We start from the raw sequence: 20867 nt of genomic DNA, 5'->3' as shown, positions 1-20867 counted from the left end.
TGTAGTTAAAAAAAAGTTTTTGATTTGTTTATAATATTATTTTAATAAAAAATGTGTGATTGAAAAAGAGAGAGAAAAAAATGTATTTGAAAAAATGGGAATCAAACTCCGAGGTATGGTCGGTTCAAATTATTGAGTAATTGAAAATATAAAATAAAATAGTAAAAAGAGGGAATTCATTTGTCGTAATTCACTTTGATTTTCTTCTTTATCCAGATTCAAATTTCAATGATTTTTTTCCTCGACGCTTTTTAAAGCGTAAATAAAACTCGAACCTCCCCATTATTCTACTTCCCGCTTTATGCTTTTACAAATGGACCTTCGTTTCTTTGCCTTTCTCCTTTTCTCTTTTACACTCTTTACAATCTCTTCCTCCGCCACCGACGCCGCCGATGACACCGCCACCCTTTCCCTCTTCCGCTCTCAAACTGACATCCACGGAACCCTCCTCTCCAACTGGACCACCACCGCCAACTCCACTACCGCATGCACAGCCAATTGGGTAGGAGTAGAGTGCACCAAAAACCGTGTCACCTCCCTCTCCCTCCCATCCCTCAACCTCCGCGGCCCCATTGACTCCCTCTCCGCCTTGGACCAGCTGCGCCTCCTCAACCTCCGCGACAACCGCCTCAACGGAACCCTCACTTCCATCACAGAATGCCTCAACCTTAAGCTCATCTATTTATCCAGCAATGACTTCTCCGGCAAGATTCCGGCAGAATTTTCCGCCCTACACCGCCTCCTCCGCCTTGACCTCTCAAATAATAATCTCAGAGGCTCCATTCCCGCTGAAATCTCTAAACTTTCACGTTTGCTTACTCTTCACCTCCAAAACAATGAACTTTCAGGGACATTTCCGAATTTCCTTGAATCCCTTCCAAAACTCAAAGAATTGAACCTGTCGAACAACGAGCTCTATGGACCGGTACGGAAGAGCTTAATATCGCGCTATGGAGAGAAGAGCTTCTCCGGCAATGAAGGGTTATGCGGGACAAATCCTTTCCCACAGTGTTCATACACCGATGCTGAACCGCCTGCGCAAACGGTACCATCAAATCCCAGTTCTCTGCCTTCATCAACAGCTACAGTGGAAGAAACTAATAAGCATCATAAAAAACTCGGCAACGGAACAATAGCAGCAATTATAATTGTAAATTCAGTGCTGGTTTTGGTGATTGCATCATTTGCGGTTGCATACTATTGCGGGAAGTATTCGAGGGATGGAAATTCCATGGCAGGGAGTGAAAATGGAAAGTGGAGAAACAGCTATTCAAGTGAAAAGAGAGTGCATGCCAACAATGGAGGTGGAGGTGGAGACAGCGATGGAACTAATGCGACTGACCGGAGTAAGCTCGTGTTTTTCGACCGCAAAAAGCAGTTCGAGTTGGAGGATTTGCTGCGTGCATCGGCAGAGATGCTCGGAAAAGGGAGTTTAGGGACAGTTTACAAGGCTGTGCTTGATGATGGATGCACTGTGGCTGTAAAGAGGCTGAAGGATGCAAATCCTTGTGCTAGAAAGGAGTTTGAGCAGTATATGGATGTAATTGGGAAGCTAAAGCACCCTAATATAGTAAGATTCAGAGCTTACTATTATGCAAGGGAAGAAAAGTTGCTTGTTTATGATTATCTCCCAAATGGCAGCTTGCATTCACTTCTTCATGGTATGGGAAATCTTAATTTTAATGAAGCCATTGTATTTAATCAATTTTGTTTTAAGGTATGTGTTTGTTTATATACTGTCCACTAGACCACGGATCGACTTATATTTATATTAGGTCGCCTTGATATTCTTATATAATGGACCTTTTCTGAGAGATTTCGAGCCATGAGATCGTCATTATAGTATTCTCGTGAAAATCTGCAGCTGCTAGTGGATGTTGAATGCATCCTACCTAGTTTTTTGTGAAATTCAGAGTTTGTTTAAGTGGTCAAACAAATTATCTAGTGAAGCCGTGCAGTGAAGTGACATTTCTTTAATTTCAGCATATTACGAGGGACAATACTCGTTGATCGAGTGTCCCGCGGAGCTGAAATCGCAGAAACGCCACAGCTCTGCTAGATAATTTCAAATGCACTTGGATTCTCACAAAAATTGGTTAAACAATGATGTATATCGCTCATCGAATATGGATTTGGATTTAATTTGTAAAATTCTTAATTTATACAGGGAACAGAGGACCAGGGAGAGTTCCACTTGATTGGACTACAAGGATCAGTTTGATATTGGGGGCTGCTAGAGGGCTTGCTAAAATCCATGAAGAATATGCTGATTCAAGAATTCCTCATGGAAATATAAAATCATCAAATATACTGCTTGACAGAAATGGTATTGCTTGCATTTCTGATTTTGGACTGTCTCTGCTTTTGAGCCCTGTTCATGCCATAGCTAGATTGGGAGGGTACAAAGCACCGGAACAGGCAGAAATCAAGAGACTTTCACAAATGGCTGATATTTATAGCTTTGGGGTGTTATTGTTGGAAGTTCTTACTGGCAAAGCTCCATCACATTACCCATCACCGAGTTGCCCTCGACTTGACGAAGAAGAGCAGTCAGTGGATTTACCGAAGTGGGTTCGATCCGTGGTGAGAGACGAGTGGACGGCCGAAGTTTTTGATCAAGAATTGTTAAGGTAAATTCAACTACTTCATCTAAAAGTTTATAGTGTTAGATTCATGTAAATTATTTTCTGAAAAGGGTAAGTTTTGTTTCCGGTCTAGTTTCTAGAACACTAGTTGAATCACACCATTTAAAAATTTAAACCGGAAGATAACATTTTCAGGTACAAGAACATTGAGGAGGAACTGGTGTCAATGCTGCATATAGCAATGGTTTGTGTAGTGCCACAGCCTGAGAAGAGGCCAACAATGGGTGAAGTGGTTAAAATGATAGAGGAAATAAGGGTGGAGCAATCTCCAATGGGAGAAGACTATGATGAATCTCGAAATTCCCTCTCCCCTTCACTTGCCACAACTGATCAAGATGCATTGCCCTAACTCTATATTCTAGTTGGACAAGTAATATTCTGGTTTGCCAATTCCATTGCTTATGGTATGGACTGAGGACTTCCTTTTGATTTTGAATTATAATGTAATTTAATTTCTCTTTCAAGTGCTTAGTCACTTGCAGATCATGTTGAATCATGTTAAATTTAGGGATTGAAATTGCTATACCAACATGTCGTGTTCGTGTCAAAGGAATGTATGTGATCTACCACTATAAGTATTTATTAGAATTTAAAAAGAATATCTGTGCAATAGTTCTTCTTAAGCGTAATCAAGTTGTTTCTCGTTGATTTATATGTAAATTACTCATGTTTGATTCTAATTGTTGAAAATTATTTAGACTTAAATATGCGGAATTAATCAATAACAAGTAACAAGTCACTTAATTGTTCTATATAATTAAAGTAATTAGTCTAATTAGTCCTAAGTTTAAACAATTACATAAACGTATAGACCAAAAGCAACAAAGTAAATAACACTAAATATGATCATAGGGGAAAATTCCTTCTCAGCATTAAATAACAAGTAACAAGTCACTTAATTGTTCTATATAATTAAAGTAATTAGTCTAATCAGTCCTAAGTTTAAACAATTACATAAACGTATAGACCAAAAGCAATAAAGTAAATAACACTAAATATGATCATAGGGGGAAATTCCTTCTCAGCATCAAACACCTCTAGGAAAACTTCCAATAAAATTTATTAGAAAAGTTAACTGACAATTAGCCCACACACTGTTAAACCGTAGTTGACTTTGATCACCTAACTTTTAAATTACTGAGAAATTCCTTTGATTGTGCGACATGCACTTCCCAACAAATCAGGACTACATTTTTCTTCACATTGGAATTTCCCACTTCAGAACTCTAAAAACATATAGGTGAGAGTAGGGTTTATTTGGCATTTGATCTAATAATCTTTTATGTTTTGATCTGTGACTGAAGCAAGAGAATAGAATATGGATTTGATCTTCAAAAGATGTTTTATTGACTAAAATTAATGAAACAATGTTTGGGATGAATTACGGATAATTGATCAATTGGTTGAATTTATATTTCGGTTGAATTTATATATCTTTGGAATGGGTTTCGAATCTTCAATAATATGATCTCTAATGTAAAATAATGATTTAACACCCTAAAAGCATTTTATGGCTTGTATATTTATAATGGTTAGTGTTTGGGGTGAAATAGGACTGGAAAATAGCTGTTTCACGCATATTAGACTTTTTGTTCGTTGCACCATAGTTCAAGCTCTGACCTCGCGCCTAGTGGTGCCTTCTACGCTTGAGTGCTAAACGAGCGACAAGGCCCCATTTTGAGCCCTCGAGCACTCTTCGCGTGGCTAAATAGTAGTTTTGCACCAACTTTTTCGCCGTGGTCCATATTTGACATTTTTTACTCTTTCAATGACTATACTATCAACTCACAACTATTTTGACTTTAATTACAACTCAATAACTCATGATTTTGAATACAAAAATTGCTAATTACAAATTTGGACCTAATGGTATACTTTAAATTGTACATAGAGTTTGTGCTAGTATTCAAGTAGCTTGAAAATGCACTTGTTTTCACCGTTGAGAGGGCGTAAACTTTCACAGGAACACGTAGAAATAATTAAGAAGTCACAATGCACTTAGAGATCACTTAGAAACATGGATGCTATTGCCATTAACAATGCAAAGAGCTAAACACACTAGGGATGGCAGTGGAGCGGGTTCGGGACGGGGCGAGGTCACGCCCCATTTGTCGCCCCGTTTATTTATTTATTTATTTATTTTTAATTTCAAATTATTTTATTATTAGAGAATAAAATATAAATTCAAAATTTTAAAATTCAAAGTAAACACTTGAAATAAACAATGTTAAAAATTAAACAATTTCAAATAAAATCACGTTTTTACTAAATTTTATTTCTTTTGTAATTAATTAAAATTTTACATTTGTATTTTATTATCTTATAATAACATAAATTGAAATTTTAAAAATGTAAAAAAAAAAAAATAATAATAATAATATTTCACAGGGCGGGGTCGAGGCGGGGCACCCCCACCCTGCCCCGCGCCCCGCCAACCCATCGGGGCGGGGTTTTTTTACCCCATTTGGGGTGGGGCCCCACCAGGACGAGGCGGAGCAGGTTTTTTTGCCATCACTAAAACACATTATGATTGCTCAAACGCTAATTGATTTTTGTAATGTATATCGAGGTCAATTTGTTACATAGACAAATAGAATCAGACACTAGAGTCCTCTGAAGACAGCTTAAATATGGTAATTGTACTTTTAATTTTTTTTACAACACAAATTATATATAAAAAGTAATTTATATTCAGAAACTAGAAATGAGTAGAACTCTCTCTCTCTCTCTCTCTCTCTGGCGTGGGGGAGGGGGGGCTTGGACAGAAGTGGCACCATTTCCATCGATTTCTCATTTTCGATGGTAGAAATTACAAGAGCTAAGTGTTTTCAAAATCACAATTCATAATAAAGAATTACAAGATTTTCTATCAAAAATCAGATGTAAATAAAATTTTAATTACTAATAATAATAATAATCCACCCTAACCTCCCCCATAACCCAAATTCAATTATTTCCCAAACCCTAAAAATCATTCCACCCTCTTCTTCCTCTCTCTTGTGCGACCGCCTACAATCTTTCTCCTCTCTTGTGCCCCCGTCACAAACCCTAAAATCATTCCACCCTCTTCTCTCTCTCCCCATCTTCAATTTGGCTGTGTAGTGATGTCGATGCAGTGCTGCAGTGTTGGAGGTGGTCTCAAGAATCTATCGTCGGAGAGCGCTGCCAACGGCAACATTGCTAGATCTGTTGATGGTGCTGCGCGTCTTCACCCTCTTCTTCCTCTCTCTTGTGCGACCGCCTACAATCTTTCTCCTCTCTTGTGCCCCCGTCACAAACCCTAAAATCATTCCACCCTCTTCTCTCTCTCCCCATCTTCAATTTGGCTGTGTAGTGATGTCGATGCAGTGCTGCAGTGTTGGAGGTGGTCTCAAGAATCTATCGTCGGAGAGCGCTGCCAACGGCAACATTGCTAGATCTGTTGATGGTGCTGCGCGTCTTCCCTCTTCCTCCATCGTGATCTTGTGATGTGGGTGCAATGGTGCGATGCTTTGGGTGGTAGTGTGCGTGGTGTTGGTAGGCGATGAGGAGAGAGTTTATAACGAGTTCTTTCGACGGTCATGGTGGTGCAAGTGATAGTGTTCGGCGTTGGTGCAACGATGGTGCTCGACGATGCAGCAATGGTGTAGATGGTGGTGCAGTTGATAGTTTTTGACAATGGTGGAGATGGTGGTCACGATGGTGCATTTTGTTTGTTTGTTTGAGATGGTGAAGGTGGTGGTGATGGTTCTGGTGGCGGTGGTTTGTCGAAGGAATGGTCACAAATTATTTGGTTGACCGCGACAATAAATTGATTAATGCATGACCAATAAATATTATATGACCAATATCAATAAAAAATGTGTGACTTAAAAATGTGTTAAATTGTGACTACTGATTGGTAATTTGTGACTTAAAATAATTCCTGACTCATTAATTTAATAAATTTGTGATCGAGAAATAAGTTTGTGACCTATAAATTTGTAATTTGTGACGAAAAAACTTTTGTGACCACTTAATTCGATAGTTTTTGATCAAATTATATAAAATTGTGATCTTAATATATTTAATTAATTATTTTATAAATAAAATTTAATTAATATCTGATTTTTGAAATTTCAAACATTATTTCTTAATTTTGAAATTGGTTATGAAATTTTCCCGTTTTGTTGGCATCTCTTAGAGCCCATTGGGCCAGGCCCGTAGAAGCAAAGATCCTACGGGAATACTCATTTTGTGGACACGTGGGGCCCTTTGGTCACCAATCTTTCACCTAAGATGTACACGACGCTGCGCACCATAGGATTTTGAAAAGCACATGTTTGGAGACCTGAATATTTTGAAGCTTCAAATTGCAAATCCCAAGTCAACGGCTCTGATTAATTCATTGATAATCAAATGAAAAAAGGTCGGTCCAACACAAAAAATATCAGTGTCGCAGTTGACAGTTTTGTGTAATCCTGTGGACTCGCACCCTACCCTACCCCACCCAGCAAAAATTCTGTGGGCATTCGGCAGTTTCTTTCTGCCATCAAATGGAAACCCAAAACTAATACAAAAAAAAAAGGTTGAACCCGAACCTTAAGGGTCTCCACTGACCCTGTTTTGGGCCATCGTGGAAGAGGTAAATCGCAGGATGTGTCTCCCAGGAGTCAGGGTGGAGAGCATATGGATAGGCCAAGACTGTTAACCCATATGGTAACTCCCGCTTGCAACAAAGTCAATTCCATCTTGCGAGGAATCGAACTCTGCACACTGCCGCGCTGAACCCTATCCGCCCTCTCATTTGCCATTGGGAGATATGCCCTCGGGCAACCCAAAACTAATACCAGCTAATGCTGTATATATATGCACCGTATAAACACCCACGAATTCTCTCACTCCTGTTATTGCATTTTGACAGACACAACAAGATCACATTTTTTCTAATCACTATCTCCTGCCGCTATATTTTTTCTTATTGCTTTTATCTCGAGATTTATATAAAGCTGTAAAGAGTGATCAAATGCTACAGTTTCTGCTCATTCGAGTATCTTTCTCAGGTTCTGTTGATTCTACTACTCCATCTCATTTTCTCTCGTATTTATATGTTTCTCTTTGAAATTCTTGTTTTCAATACTTATTTTAAGAACTGGGTATTACTTTACTTAACGTATTCTGGTTTTCGGGGTGGGAAATTTTGTTTGTTTCGCTTTATTTTGTATGCATATATGTGAAAAATAGGTGGCCCGACGAATTTCTTGATTAGAGTCGTAAAGATTTTAGCTTGTGTAGTAGTAATTTTATAAGTTGTATGGAATCTAATGCTATGCCTGGTGGAATGTATTCTAGCGTAAATCCTGGAATTTTAGGGCTAGAAATGTCACTGAACCACAAATTACCACCACAAAACCCTAACCAGACGCAGCAGCAGCAGTGCCGAAATAATTCCATGGCGACCTATGGCCACCGGGAGGGTGAATACGACCTAAATACTCAGCAATCTGTGAAACCATGGCGCCCATATTCTGGAAAGGCAAAGAATCAAAGTTTGACCCTCAGTGATGATGATGAGCCTGGACCAGAGAATATTTCCGATGATGGGAATATGAGAATGTCTCCTTGGCAAAGAGTGAAATGGAATGATAATATGGTGAGGCTGTTGATAATGATCGTGTTCTATATTGGTGATGAAGTCGGCTCCGAGGGCAGTGATCCAGCTAAGAAGAAGGGTGGAGGGGTCTTGCAGAAGAAAGGGAAATGGAAATCGGTGTCGCAGGCAATGATTGAAAAAGGCTTTTATGTGTCGCCACAGCAATGTGAAGACAAGTTTAATGACTTGAATAAGAGGTACAAGAGGGTTAATGATATTCTTGGGAAGGGAACTGCGTGTCGAGTGGTGGAGAATCAAAGTTTGCTCGACTCTATGGACCATTTATCGCCCAAAATGAAGGAAGAAGTCAAAAAATTGCTGAATTCGAAGCACTTGTTTTTCAGGGAAATGTGTGCTTATCATAATAGTTGTGGTCATGGTAGTGGTGCTAGTGGAAGTGGAGTTGGTGGTAATCAACATTCACCTGCGGAGGTGGCAACAGAGCCATCCCATACTCAGTTTCAGTCACAGCAGCAGAGATGTTTACATTCGTCTGTAAATGCTCCAGTAATGCCTAACTTGAATAGAGGAGAAAATGAGGGATCTAAATTGTCCAAGGGGGCAAGTGGGGAAGATGAAGACGATGATGATGATGAGGACGGAGATGAAGATGATAGAGACAGCTATGAGGATAATGATGAGGTGGTTGATCGAGGATCAAGAGGTCACAATCACGATCATGGGGACGTCAATGACACAGATGGTAGATCTTCAAGGAAGAAGCAGAGCGTATTCAATTCGCCTTTGATTCAACAATTGAATATGGAATTGGTGAATATGTTGCAAGATGGAACTAAGAGTCCATTTGAGAGAAGACAGTGGATCGATGCAAGATTGATGCACCTGGAGGGTCAGCGTGTTGGCATCCAGTTTCAAGCTTTTGAGCTTGAAAAGCAGCGATTAAAATGGTTGAAATTTAGCACCAAGAAGGAGAGAGAAATGGAGAGAGAGAAGCTTGCCAATGAGCGATTGAGGCTTGAGAATGAGAGAATGGTTCTCCTAATTCGCCAGAAGGAGCTCGAGTTGCTTGAACATCATCATCACCGCCAATAGCTATAGTCCAACAAGATAGGTGACCCCTCCCCCATTACTAGATAAATCAATTCCATAGCATGATAGAAGAAATCAAAAGATAAAAACAGGCTGTTTGGGCTTTGTTCTTCCAAATTTTGTTACTGAATCAGGTCTTTTGCAATATAAGATTTAAATATGAGCATTTTGACTCTTTAATCTACTGCTGCGAGTTTTTTTATAAAGCAATGTCTGTGCTTATGATGCTATGACATTTATTGAGGAGGAGGAGGAACAATCATATCTGTAAGAGCAGCAGAAAATTTTTTCTAGCCAAAGTGGTGCAGAGGATCTATGCTTCCATGACTTCTCAGGTTTATATACTTTGGTTTATGAATACCCAATAGATCATTCAAAATTTCATGTCTAGATCGCAACTATGGTTTCTCATGTTCAAGTTTCATGTGATCTGTGCCTCAAGTTTTGTTGATCTAGTTTCCATACCGGAGCTGGACATATTAGAACTGATCATATCTGTATTCATTTCTGTTAAGAGAATTGTTATATGCTTTTCCAATATCACCTTTCACATTCCAACACCATCTCTCCACACTGTAATGGAGAACAGAGGTAGATTTGAAAGCGAATTAGACATTTACCTTTTGACAATTGTAGCAGCTCGTGCACTTCATGAAAATCCTTAAAAGGTTATTTGAATTTCAATTTGGTAATCACTATAGTTCCCGATAGAATGAATTGCCTTGCTAAAACTTTCAAGTCTTTCTCTGTTTCAACAATGGCAGAATGTAACCTGACATTGCTTCTTAATGGTGCTATTCCAGAAAAAGGATACTATCTGCCAGTTTATCCCGTTTATAACAATTGTTCACGTATGCGATGCCTGATGAGAAAATGAGTGTTTATCACTGAATGATTGAAACGTATATTTACTTCTACGACAGATTTGAAATCTTTATCAGTAAATATTTTTCTACGGCTATTATATGCCTAGAAATTTATTTCACCTCAATCTTGTTATTTGTTAACTCCAATAATCTTCTGTGAACTTTTACGTTTTTCACAATGGAATCACCTTGTGTCCCTGTAACTACGTCATTCTTTTCGGATGGTAAATATTTCTCAGAATATGGAGAGTGAATCAAATTCATATTTGAATTGAAATTGAGATACTGATGTAACCACATCATCTCAAAAATGTCTCACTTTGAGCATGTCTGATTAAGCATGAAAAGTTTACTTTCAAGTAACTTTTGAATGAATTTATTTATTTTTTTGGGGTTGGTGAAAGATAAATATAGTTATATATTTTAACAATTACTTTAGAAGAAAATAAGTTATTACACATAATGCTAGGAAATCGTCAAGTTGGTGGGTGGAGCCAGATATTTATTTATTTTGTACTAAGCTAATATGTTTAGTAAATAATAAAATATATTTTATATTTTTACTCAATATTTATTTATTTATTTGCTTAAATTAAAATGATTTTTAATAAAACTTTCTTACTTTAGTTAAGACACATTTGTGTCCTGGAGGAGCCTTTATATAAGTAAAGGAAATCATTAAAGGATGTGAAAAGGAAATTTGTCCATGTTCAGCGAACTTGCGGTAGCAAGTTCTGAAGTCATCTGACCTCTTCAATGAGTTCTGATCAGTTGATGTTTTAGTCAAGTACCTTAAAGCAAAAATTGTGTTCTTCAACTGTAATTGAAGAGAACATACTTGTGTATGAATGATATAATCGACTCAAAGGTCAAGCTACTTAGCGTGAGTTAAGATTGGTGAATTTTAATCCAAGGAGTGGTTACAATTGAATACAATAGTGAAGTGGTAATAAAGTCAAGATCAGAGAGTTTGACTTCACTTTTCCAACAAGTCAAAATGAATAAGGAAACAAATGAGTTGTTTTGTATTTGCTTTTGATTTTTTTAGTTAATTTTGCGAAATTATTAAAATGAAACATTGTATTTTTTATTTTGTGATTGTAGATTATTTTTCCCGTGATTTGGAAGCCCGTGGATGTTTTCCTTAGTAGTTTACCAGTTTACCACTTTATATTTGGTGTTCATCTTTATTTAATTCAACAATAGATTATGTTTTGTAGAACGCAAACCTGTTAATTTATCCCAATCAGAACTATGCGTAAAACTGCTTGTATGAACTTCGATTTACGGGCGTGTTTTAACTGCAACGAATAATTGAGATAAATTTGTTAATTAACTAGATTTTATTACTTAAATGTATAAAATAAAATCCATATAATTTGTTTTACAAGGTAAGAAAAGGAAAAAAAAAAAAAAAAAAACTTTAACTTTTTTATATTTCACTAATGCATAAAAAAATCACATGTCATGTATATGTCACGAATGTCAACTGTCTTAGTGAGCGACTACGAATAACATTACTCTTAATTGGGTGGGGTGAAAGATAGGATTATTCTTTCCTTTTACCTTTTGGTATAAATTTGAAATATTTAAAAACTTTAAAGTTTTATTAAAATCATATTTCAATTTTTCATAACAGTGAATGTGGAGCTTTCCGAAAGTTAAAAATTTGTGCATCTTTAAAATAATTTTTAAAGACTTTTTTTTTTTTGGCCTTTTTTGGTGAACAAACACTTTTTGACCGTAGCCATAAAATCTCTTAAAACTTCAACACTGCTACTTACGTCCAAGCACAGCTATGAAATTTGTACTATTTCGTAAATGAACATCGACTTCAATAAATCACTTGACTTTTTTAACTACTCATGCCTTCCCATTAATTGATTTAAAGGACTAAATTTTTTTGAAATTTTGTCTTCTTTGAACCCTTTTTTTGGGGGAAAATATCTTTTGAATTAGTAATTTTTTGTAGAATGTGTTGTTAAAAAGTAGATAAAAGTTTTGAATTTGAGTGTAAAATTATTTTACGAGAGAATATATGATTGAAAATTAATAAAAAAAAAAAAATAGAGGTCAAGCAAGGGCTGATGCCTGCGGTTATGTAGTTGGTGCTGATCCCTTGTAAAAATTGCCTTCCCATTAATTGCTTCTTGATGAAGCTTTACGGGGCCACAAGTCTGCACCCAATCTTAGGCGGCGTTGCTGCTCCTGCCGGGTGGGTACTACTACGCGTTCTCCTTAGATGTATTTAGTTATAGAGTAGGACTTGTACCATGATATCTTTAATGCATGTAGGCATCTTGCTTAGGGAAAATTTTAGGAATACGTCAATATAGTGATATCCACTAATTCGAATAAGTTATATGGTATTAGTCGCGGAATTTGATATTTTTTATTGTGAACGTCAAAATTACCATACAATTATTTTTATGGATCGAACCCTTATTTGCTTGGTTTTGAGGCATTCATCGAAGCCGCTAAAGGTGGATAACCAGATTTTGAGAATAGGTTAAAAACACAAAAACAAACAAAATTAGAAAATTCTCTGAGTTGTCCCACATAAACTCATGTGGATCTGCCATGGTATGGCAGGATTAATATGTTGGATTGAATTTAGGGTCTGTTTGATTGTAAGAATGGAATTTGGGTGTGAAGAAAATGAATTCCAAGGAATTAAATTGTCTAGAATTCGTTTTCCTGATAATTGTCAATTAATATGTTTGATTGGTATAATTTTTCATTTGAAAAATATTAAAATTTTATAGTGTTCGTTTGACTTTGTTTTTCATGAAAATTATTAATTAAAGGGACAAAATTTGTTCTAATTGGGGATAAAATTTGTTCCAATTGTCAAGAAATTAAAAAATAAATAAATAATCAACCGGAAAACCAATTTTTATTTCCACAAAACCAAGGAAATTGCACATGTATGGAGGGAAGAAGGAAAAACAAATTACCAAGAAAATTATTGCCATCAAACATACCAAAAATTGAAAAAATTTCGATGGAAACAGGCCATTAGTTCCACTACTACTGTATTAGGACATTCTTTTATGTTGCTAATGAAATTACTCATCAGGCACATTTGATATAAGAAGCTGAACATGATTGAACAATATTAAAGTAGTTGTGCTTAGATTTTTTGATTCGTTCCTTCCAATGAATCAAACGCGCTCTCAGATTATCCTATTAAATTTTAAGTATAATCATTACACTACTATATTGGTTTGTTTAGTAAGACGAATTGTATACTATACCAAAATATTAAATAAGATGTAGAAAATCGCGTTCACTATGCTTTTGAGTGTCATTCGGTGCCATATTTATATTTAACATAATTCTACGCAAATCCCATGTTCATGTCAGACCTAATGGCACACTGATGACTGATCGACCGGCAACGGTTAATGCTTGTGGGCAGACCATGAAATGGTGTCATCCGAGAGATAAATGTATTTATGTTCTTTTTGTTCTTCTTTTGGTTGGGGTTTTTATTATTGTTTAATTAGGGTGTTTTTATCGTCCTTTTTTTTTTTTTTAAACGAAAGTGGTTGTTTTTAAGTTGGGCGTTGAGAAATTTAGTTTTTTGTTCATTCCCTCATGAAGAGATGACCCAAGGATTTAATAGACGGTAAAATCACTATTCCATTGATTTTTTGAATAAAATTGCATAGCTTAAAGTTGCAAATTCGAGTCACGTCATAAAATTTCATTAATACATTGGTTGGTTCACTATATGATGATGGAATTTCTCCTTCATTTACATTGGGTGACGTATTTTGATATCCATCGAATAGTTAGATCTTCCATAACAAAGAATTTTAACTCTTATCAAGTTCAAGAATCAAGTGAAATTACTTTGAGAACAAAATCTAAAATATTGTTAAGATATATATATTCATACACATGATCTAATGCTCACGATGGGCATTCGTTGTAATGTCCACCTTAAACGTGATAGTATTGATGTTGTCATGTCCATGATGGACATTAGATCAAAGTTGCATGTATTCAATATAATAATCCCGAGACGAGAGTGTATAGATTCGTCAATGGAAAAGAAAATACGAATATTATCCTCTGTTCATCCTATGTTGAGTTGCATAAACCAAAGCAATCTAATCAACACAAACTTGTAGATAGGTCCTTTATGTGGGTACAAGCAGGCACTTGTGGTGTTTCTTGTACCTTCACACCACTTTATTACCAACTAATTCTTCCATGTGAAATACAATAGCAAGATTAGGGTATCGGCGCCTTGGGGACATGTTTCATTAATTGCTCAATTCCTATAAATATAATTTTTGCACTTTAATCTCTTCACCCTATTTTTTATATAAGTGAAAAATAAACAAGTATCAAATAGTGTAGTCGAAGTAGCATGCATTTTGCTCACATTATTTTGGATCTAGAATAACTCAATACCTAAGCGGGGGCACCAAGTGACTAGTGGATCGAGTGGAATGAAACATTACTACATTCTTTTGGGTAAGTGAAATCAACCAAAAGTTTTAGGTTTCATGAAATGTATGATAGAAAATGAATTTGAGAAAAAAATAAATTTTAAAAAATGAAAGCCAAACATAAATTAAATAAAGCTGCACAAAACTATAGATATAGATTTTGCTTTCCTTTTTCTAATTATTTTCAATATTGCACGATCTAATATATCAATGGAGCCCATAAAATAAAATAAATAAAACTTTGATACGTCTAGTAGGATAAATTAGATAATTACTTAATAATTTTAAAAATTAAAATTTTATTCATTATTATATCGAATTCAATTTAACAGTTTCTTTCTGCCATCAAATGGAAACCCAAAACTAATACAAAAAAAAAAGGTTGAACCCGAACCTTAAGGGTCTCCACTGACCCTGTTTTGGGCCATCGTGGAAGAGGTAAATCGCAGGATGTGTCTCCCAGGAGTCAGGGTGGAGAGCATATGGATAGGCCAAGACTGTTAACCCATATGGTAACTCCCGCTTGCAACAAAGTCAATTCCATCTTGCGAGGAATCGAACTCTGCACACTGCCGCGCTGAACCCTATCCGCCCTCTCATTTGCCATTGGGAGATATGCCCTCGGGCAACCCAAAACTAATACCAGCTAATGCTGTATATATATGCACCGTATAAACACCCACGAATTCTCTCACTCCTGTTATTGCATTTTGACAGACACAACAAGATCACATTTTTTCCTATTGGGGTTTTTTGAATTAGCATCATCACACGGACGGGTGTAAGATTGAATTTCAAGATCAATATGGCATCACAATCTATTAAGTTTAAATGAACAATTCAAGCCATTAGAAGCTCAACGAGCAATCAAATTCTAATATTGGTATTCTTATAAAATTGCCACTAATTATGTCGAAGAAACCTTGTTTAGTGGATATCAAAATTAGATTTTTTGTAGATTTTTATATAAAAAAAAAAAAATTGAAATATGTGGCTGAAAAATTGTGGAACCAATGAAATGTGTTATTAATATTGATTGTTTGACTTTGATTTATATTAAAATATGATTTAAATCAATAACAAACAAGATAAATTTTTACATCGAACTAAGGATGAATATAATAATCAACATGTATGGTATAAATTAGTTCTCTCGATAAGACTGATCTTTTAAGATAAAGATTGAGTTTGTGTACTACTGATTTTATGTTTCCATCTTAGGATCTAAGAAGCACCTCAAGTTGGGGTGGGCTAGGGAGTGGGGGACTAGCTTGTGAAAGAGGCATGAGAAAAGGAAAGCAAGTTGTCAGTGATATAGATAGGGCAGGCGTTTAACGGGACCAGATGGTTACCTTTGATTAATTACCAATTTCGTCCTCTTCTCACCCAAACGTTTGAGATTTTCTTTTGGGAAAATTGTAGCAACGATTTTTAACATTTTCATTTTTTGCAGATTTTACTCTAACTTTCATTTTGTACCAATATAAGTTTCTAACCTTTCACAAATATGAATCTAAGGTCCATCTGGACGAAAACCGTCAAAAATGGAAAAATTAAAGAATCAACATGCAATAAAATTGTCCAAAACACCGTCCAAAAAGATATCAATATCCAATAAAATCGTGACGATAGCAGATAATTCAAGGAATTTTCATGGTCAACTAATTGTGTTTCGGACGGTTTCCGTCTAAATGGACCTCAGTTAGGAGATGAAGATGATAGAGACAGCTATGAGGATAATGATGAGGTGGTTGATCGAGGATCAAGAGGTCACAATCACGATCATGGGGACGTCAATGACACAGATGGTAGATCTTCAAGGAAGAAGCAGAGCGTATTCAATTCGCCTTTGATTCAACAATTGAATATGGAATTGGTGAATATGTTGCAAGATGGAACTAAGAGTCCATTTGAGAGAAGACAGTGGATCGATGCAAGATTGATGCACCTGGAGGGTCAGCGTGTTGGCATCCAGTTTCAAGCTTTTGAGCTTGAAAAGCAGCGATTAAAATGGTTGAAATTTAGCACCAAGAAGGAGAGAGAAATGGAGAGAGAGAAGCTTGCCAATGAGCGATTGAGGCTTGAGAATGAGAGAATGGTTCTCCTAATTCGCCAGAAGGAGCTCGAGTTGCTTGAACATCATCATCACCGCCAATAGCTATAGTCCAACAAGATAGGTGACCCCTCCCCCATTACTAGATAAATCAATTCCATAGCATGATAGAAGAAATCAAAAGATAAAAACAGGCTGTTTGGGCTTTGTTCTTCCAAATTTTGTTACTGAATCAGGTCTTTTGCAATATAAGATTTAAATATGAGCATTTTGACTCTTTAATCTACTGCTGCGAGTTTTTTTATAAAGCAATGTCTGTGCTTATGATGCTATGACATTTATTGAGGAGGAGGAGGAACAATCATATCTGTAAGAGCAGCAGAAAATTTTTTCTAGCCAAAGTGGTGCAGAGGATCTATGCTTCCATGACTTCTCAGGTTTATATACTTTGGTTTATGAATACCCAATAGATCATTCAAAATTTCATGTCTAGATCGCAACTATGGTTTCTCATGTTCAAGTTTCATGTGATCTGTGCCTCAAGTTTTGTTGATCTAGTTTCCATACCGGAGCTGGACATATTAGAACTGATCATATCTGTATTCATTTCTGTTAAGAGAATTGTTATATGCTTTTCCAATATCACCTTTCACATTCCAACACCATCTCTCCACACTGTAATGGAGAACAGAGGTAGATTTGAAAGCGAATTAGACATTTACCTTTTGACAATTGTAGCAGCTCGTGCACTTCATGAAAATCCTTAAAAGGTTATTTGAATTTCAATTTGGTAATCACTATAGTTCCCGATAGAATGAATTGCCTTGCTAAAACTTTCAAGTCTTTCTCTGTTTCAACAATGGCAGAATGTAACCTGACATTGCTTCTTAATGGTGCTATTCCAGAAAAAGGATACTATCTGCCAGTTTATCCCGTTTATAACAATTGTGCACGTATGCGATGCCTGACGAGAAAATGAGTGTTTATCATTGAATGATTGAAACGTATATTTACTTCTACGATTGATTTGAAATCTTTATCAGTAAATATTTTTCTACGGCTATTATATGCCTAGAAATTTATTTCACCTCAATCTTGTTATTTGTTAACTCCAATAATCTTCTGTGAACTTTTACGTTTTTCACAATGGAATCACCTTGTGTCCCTGTAACTACATCATCCTTTTCGGATGGTAAATATTTCTCAGAACATGGAGAGTGAATCAAATCCATATTTGAATTGAAATTGAGATACTGATGCAACCACATCATCTCAAAAATGTCTCACTTTGAGCATGTCTGATAAAGCTTGAAAAGTTTACTTTCAAGTAACTTCTGAATGAATTTATTTATTTTTTTGGGGTTGCTGAAAGATAAATATAGTTATATATTTTAACAATTACTTTAGAAGAAAATAAGTTATTACGCATAATGCTAGGAAATCGTCAAGTTGGTGTAGATCAGGCGGAGCCAGAGGTGGACTACTATTTATTTATTTATTTATTTTGTACTAAGCTAATATGTATCGTAAATAAAATATATTTTATATTTTTACTCAATATTTATTTATTTATTTGCTTAGATTAAAATGATTTTTAATAAAACTTTTATACTTTAGGTAAGACATGTTTGTGTCTTGGAGGGGCCTTTATATAAGTAATGGAAATCATTAAAGGATGTGAAAGGCTTTGAGAAAAATTTGTCTTTGTTCGGCAAACTTGTAGTAGCAAGTTCTGAAGTCGTCTGACCTTCTTCAGAGAGTTTTGATCAGTTGATGTTCTAGTCAAGTACTTCAAAGCAAAAAATCGTGTTCTTCAACTGTAATTGAAGAGAACACACTTGTGCGTGAATGATATAATTGACTCAAAGATCAAGCTACTTAGCGTGAGTTAAGATTAGTGAATTTTAATCCAAGTAGTGGTTACGATTGAATACAATAGTGAAGTGGCAATAAAGTCAATATCAGAGGGTTTGATTCCACTTTTCCAACAAGTCAAAATGAATAAGAAAAGGAATGAGTTGTTTTGTATTTGCTTTTGATTGTTTTAGTTAATTTTGCGAAATTATTAAAATGAAACTACTGTATTTTTTATTTTATGATAGTAGATTATTTTACCCGTAATTTGGGAGCCAGTGGATGTTTTCCTTAGTAGTTTACCACTTTATATTTGGTGTTCATCTTTATTTAATTTCACAATAGATTATGTTTTGTAGAACACAAATCTGTCAAATTATCCAATTAGAACTGTGCGTAAAGTTGCCTGTAAGAACTTCTGATTTACGGGCGTGCTTTAATTGAAACGAATAATTGAGATAAATTTGTTAATTAACTAGATTTTATTACTTAAATGTATAAAATAAAATTCATATAATTTGTTTTACAAGGTAAGAAAAGAAAAAAAGAATTGCTAAGCATTTTTAATTTAACATACTCTTTGGCCCCCATTTTTTGAAGTAAAAATGGGCAGAATAGTGATTTTTTTGAAAAATGAGTAGTTGAAAAAAAAGTAAAAATTTTCGATTTACTTGTAATATTATTTTATGAAAGAATAGCTCATAATTACATATTGTATAAATTTAATATTAACACAATTATTTTAGTAAAAATTAATTTATAGTTTCATTTAGCAGATAAATATGACCGATAAACTAAAATAAATAAATAAAATATATAAAAAATTTTAGGGAAGGTACGCTTTAATTAAGGAATAATTCTATCAGCTATTCACAGTCATCTTACGTAGGATGCACATGACAAATGACTAATTGATGTATGGATCAATAAAAAAACTATTACACTTATGCATTAAAAAAAAAATCACATGTCATGTGTATGTCAACAATGCCGACCATCTTAATGAGCGACTAGGAATAACATTACTCTTAATTGAGTGGGGTGAAAGATAGGATTATACTTTCCTTTTACCTTTTGGTATAAATTTGAAATATTCAAAAATTTTAAAGTTTTATTAAAATCATATTTCAATTTTTCATAACAGTGAATGTAGAGCTTTCCGAAAGTTAAAAATTTGTGCTTCTTTAAAATAATTTTTAAAGACTTTTTTTTTTTTTTTGGCCTTTTTTGGTGAACAAACACTTTTTGACCGTAGCCATGAAATCTCTTAAAACTTCAACACTGCTACTTACGTCCAAGCACAGCTATGAAATTTGTACATTTTCGTAAATGAACATCGACTTCAATAAATCACTTTATTTTTTTAACTACTCATGCCTTCCCATTAATTGATTTAAAGGACTAAATTTTTTTGAAATTTTGTCTTCTTTGAACCCTTTTTTGGGGGAAATATCTTTTGAAATAATAATTTTCTAGAGAACGTGTAGTTAAAAAGTAGAGATAAATTTTAAATTTGCGTGTAAAATTATTTTATGAGAGAATACGTGATAAAAAATGAATTTAAAAATAATAATAATAATAATAATAGAGCTCAAGCAAGGGCTGATGCCTGCGGTTATGTGGTTGGTGCAGATCCCTTGTAAAAATTGCCTTCCCATTAATTGCTTCTTGATGAAGCTTTACGGGGCCACAAGTCTGCACCCAATCTTAGGCGGCGTTGCTGCTCCTGCCGGGTGGGTACTACTACGCGTTCTCCTTAGTTATAGAGTAGGACTTGTACCATGATATCTTTATTGCATGTAGGCATCTTGCTTAGGGAAAATTTTAGGAATACGTCAATATAGTGATATCCACTAATTCGAATAAGTTATATGGTATTAGTAGCTGAATTTGATATTTTTTATATTGGTTTGTTTAGTAAGATGGATTGTATGCTATACCAAAATATTACATAAGATGTAGAAAATCGCATCCACTATGCTTTTGAGTATCATTCGATACCATATTTATATTTAACATAATTCTACACGAATCCCATGTTCATGTCAGACCTAATGGCACACTGATGACTGATCGACCGGCAACGGTTAATGCTTGTGGGCAGACCATGAAATGGTGTCATCCGAGAGATAAATGTATTTATGTTCTTTTTGTTCTTCTTTTGGTTGGGGTTTTTATTATTGTTTAATTAGGGTGTTTTTATCGTCCTTTTTTTTTTTTTTAAACGAAAGTGGTTGTTTTTAAGTTGGGCGTTGAGAAATTTAGTTTTTTGTTCATTCCCTCATGAAGAGATGACCCAAGGATTTAATAGACGGTAAAATCACT

The 20867-nt window shown here is 35.3% G+C and overlaps 2 protein-coding genes across 3 annotated transcripts; both read left to right on the top strand.

Annotated features, from left to right (window-relative positions):
- The first annotated feature begins 300 nt into the window (after positions 1-300).
- LOC111386134 (leucine-rich repeat receptor-like protein kinase PXC1) lies at positions 301-3255 on the top strand. Its single transcript, XM_023010573.1, has 3 exons — positions 301-1661; positions 2168-2630; positions 2781-3255. The coding sequence occupies exons 1-3, from the start codon at positions 302-304 to the stop codon at positions 2992-2994; spliced, it is 2037 nt and encodes a 678-aa protein (XP_022866341.1). The 5' UTR covers position 301; the 3' UTR covers positions 2995-3255.
- Positions 3256-7491: 4236 nt separating this feature from the next.
- On the top strand, positions 7492-16974 carry LOC111386127. Of its 2 annotated transcripts, none has more exons than XM_023010564.1 (2): positions 7492-8860; positions 16345-16974. In XM_023010564.1, exons 1-2 carry the CDS (start codon positions 7918-7920, stop codon positions 16791-16793), a joined length of 1392 nt encoding a protein of 463 aa, XP_022866332.1. In that variant the 5' UTR covers positions 7492-7917; the 3' UTR covers positions 16794-16974. The 2 variants fall into 2 exon arrangements, with proteins under 2 accessions (XP_022866332.1, XP_022866333.1); XM_023010565.1 differs by having other exon boundaries at positions 7492-8901; positions 16386-16974.
- The last annotated feature ends 3893 nt before the right edge of the window (positions 16975-20867 follow it).

Source organism: Olea europaea, unplaced genomic scaffold (assembly GCF_002742605.1).
Source record: "Olea europaea var. sylvestris unplaced genomic scaffold, O_europaea_v1 scaffold343, whole genome shotgun sequence".
NCBI lineage: Eukaryota > Viridiplantae > Streptophyta > Magnoliopsida > Lamiales > Oleaceae > Olea > Olea europaea.
The sequence above is the reverse complement of the archived record's forward strand: the minus strand, read 5'-3'. Positions and strand labels throughout refer to the sequence as shown.

What these genes read in the sequence shown, in the direction of transcription:
- LOC111386134 (XM_023010573.1), top strand. Translation starts at nt 302, where the DNA reads ATGCTTTTACAAATGGACCTTCGTTTCTTTGCCTTTCTCCTTTTCTCT. An exon ending in CTTGCATTCACTTCTTCATG is followed by an intron (nt 1,662 to 2,167) that starts GTATGGGAAATC and finishes TAATTTATACAG; the next exon opens with GGAACAGAGGACCAGGGAGA. An exon ending in TTTGATCAAGAATTGTTAAG is followed by an intron (nt 2,631 to 2,780) that starts GTAAATTCAACT and finishes TAACATTTTCAG; the next exon opens with GTACAAGAACATTGAGGAGG.
- LOC111386127 (XM_023010564.1), top strand. Translation starts at nt 7,918, where the DNA reads ATGGAATCTAATGCTATGCCTGGTGGAATGTATTCTAGCGTAAATCCT. An exon ending in TGATGATGATGAGGACGGAG is followed by an intron (nt 8,861 to 16,344) that starts ATGAAGATGATA and finishes CTCAGTTAGGAG; the next exon opens with ATGAAGATGATAGAGACAGC.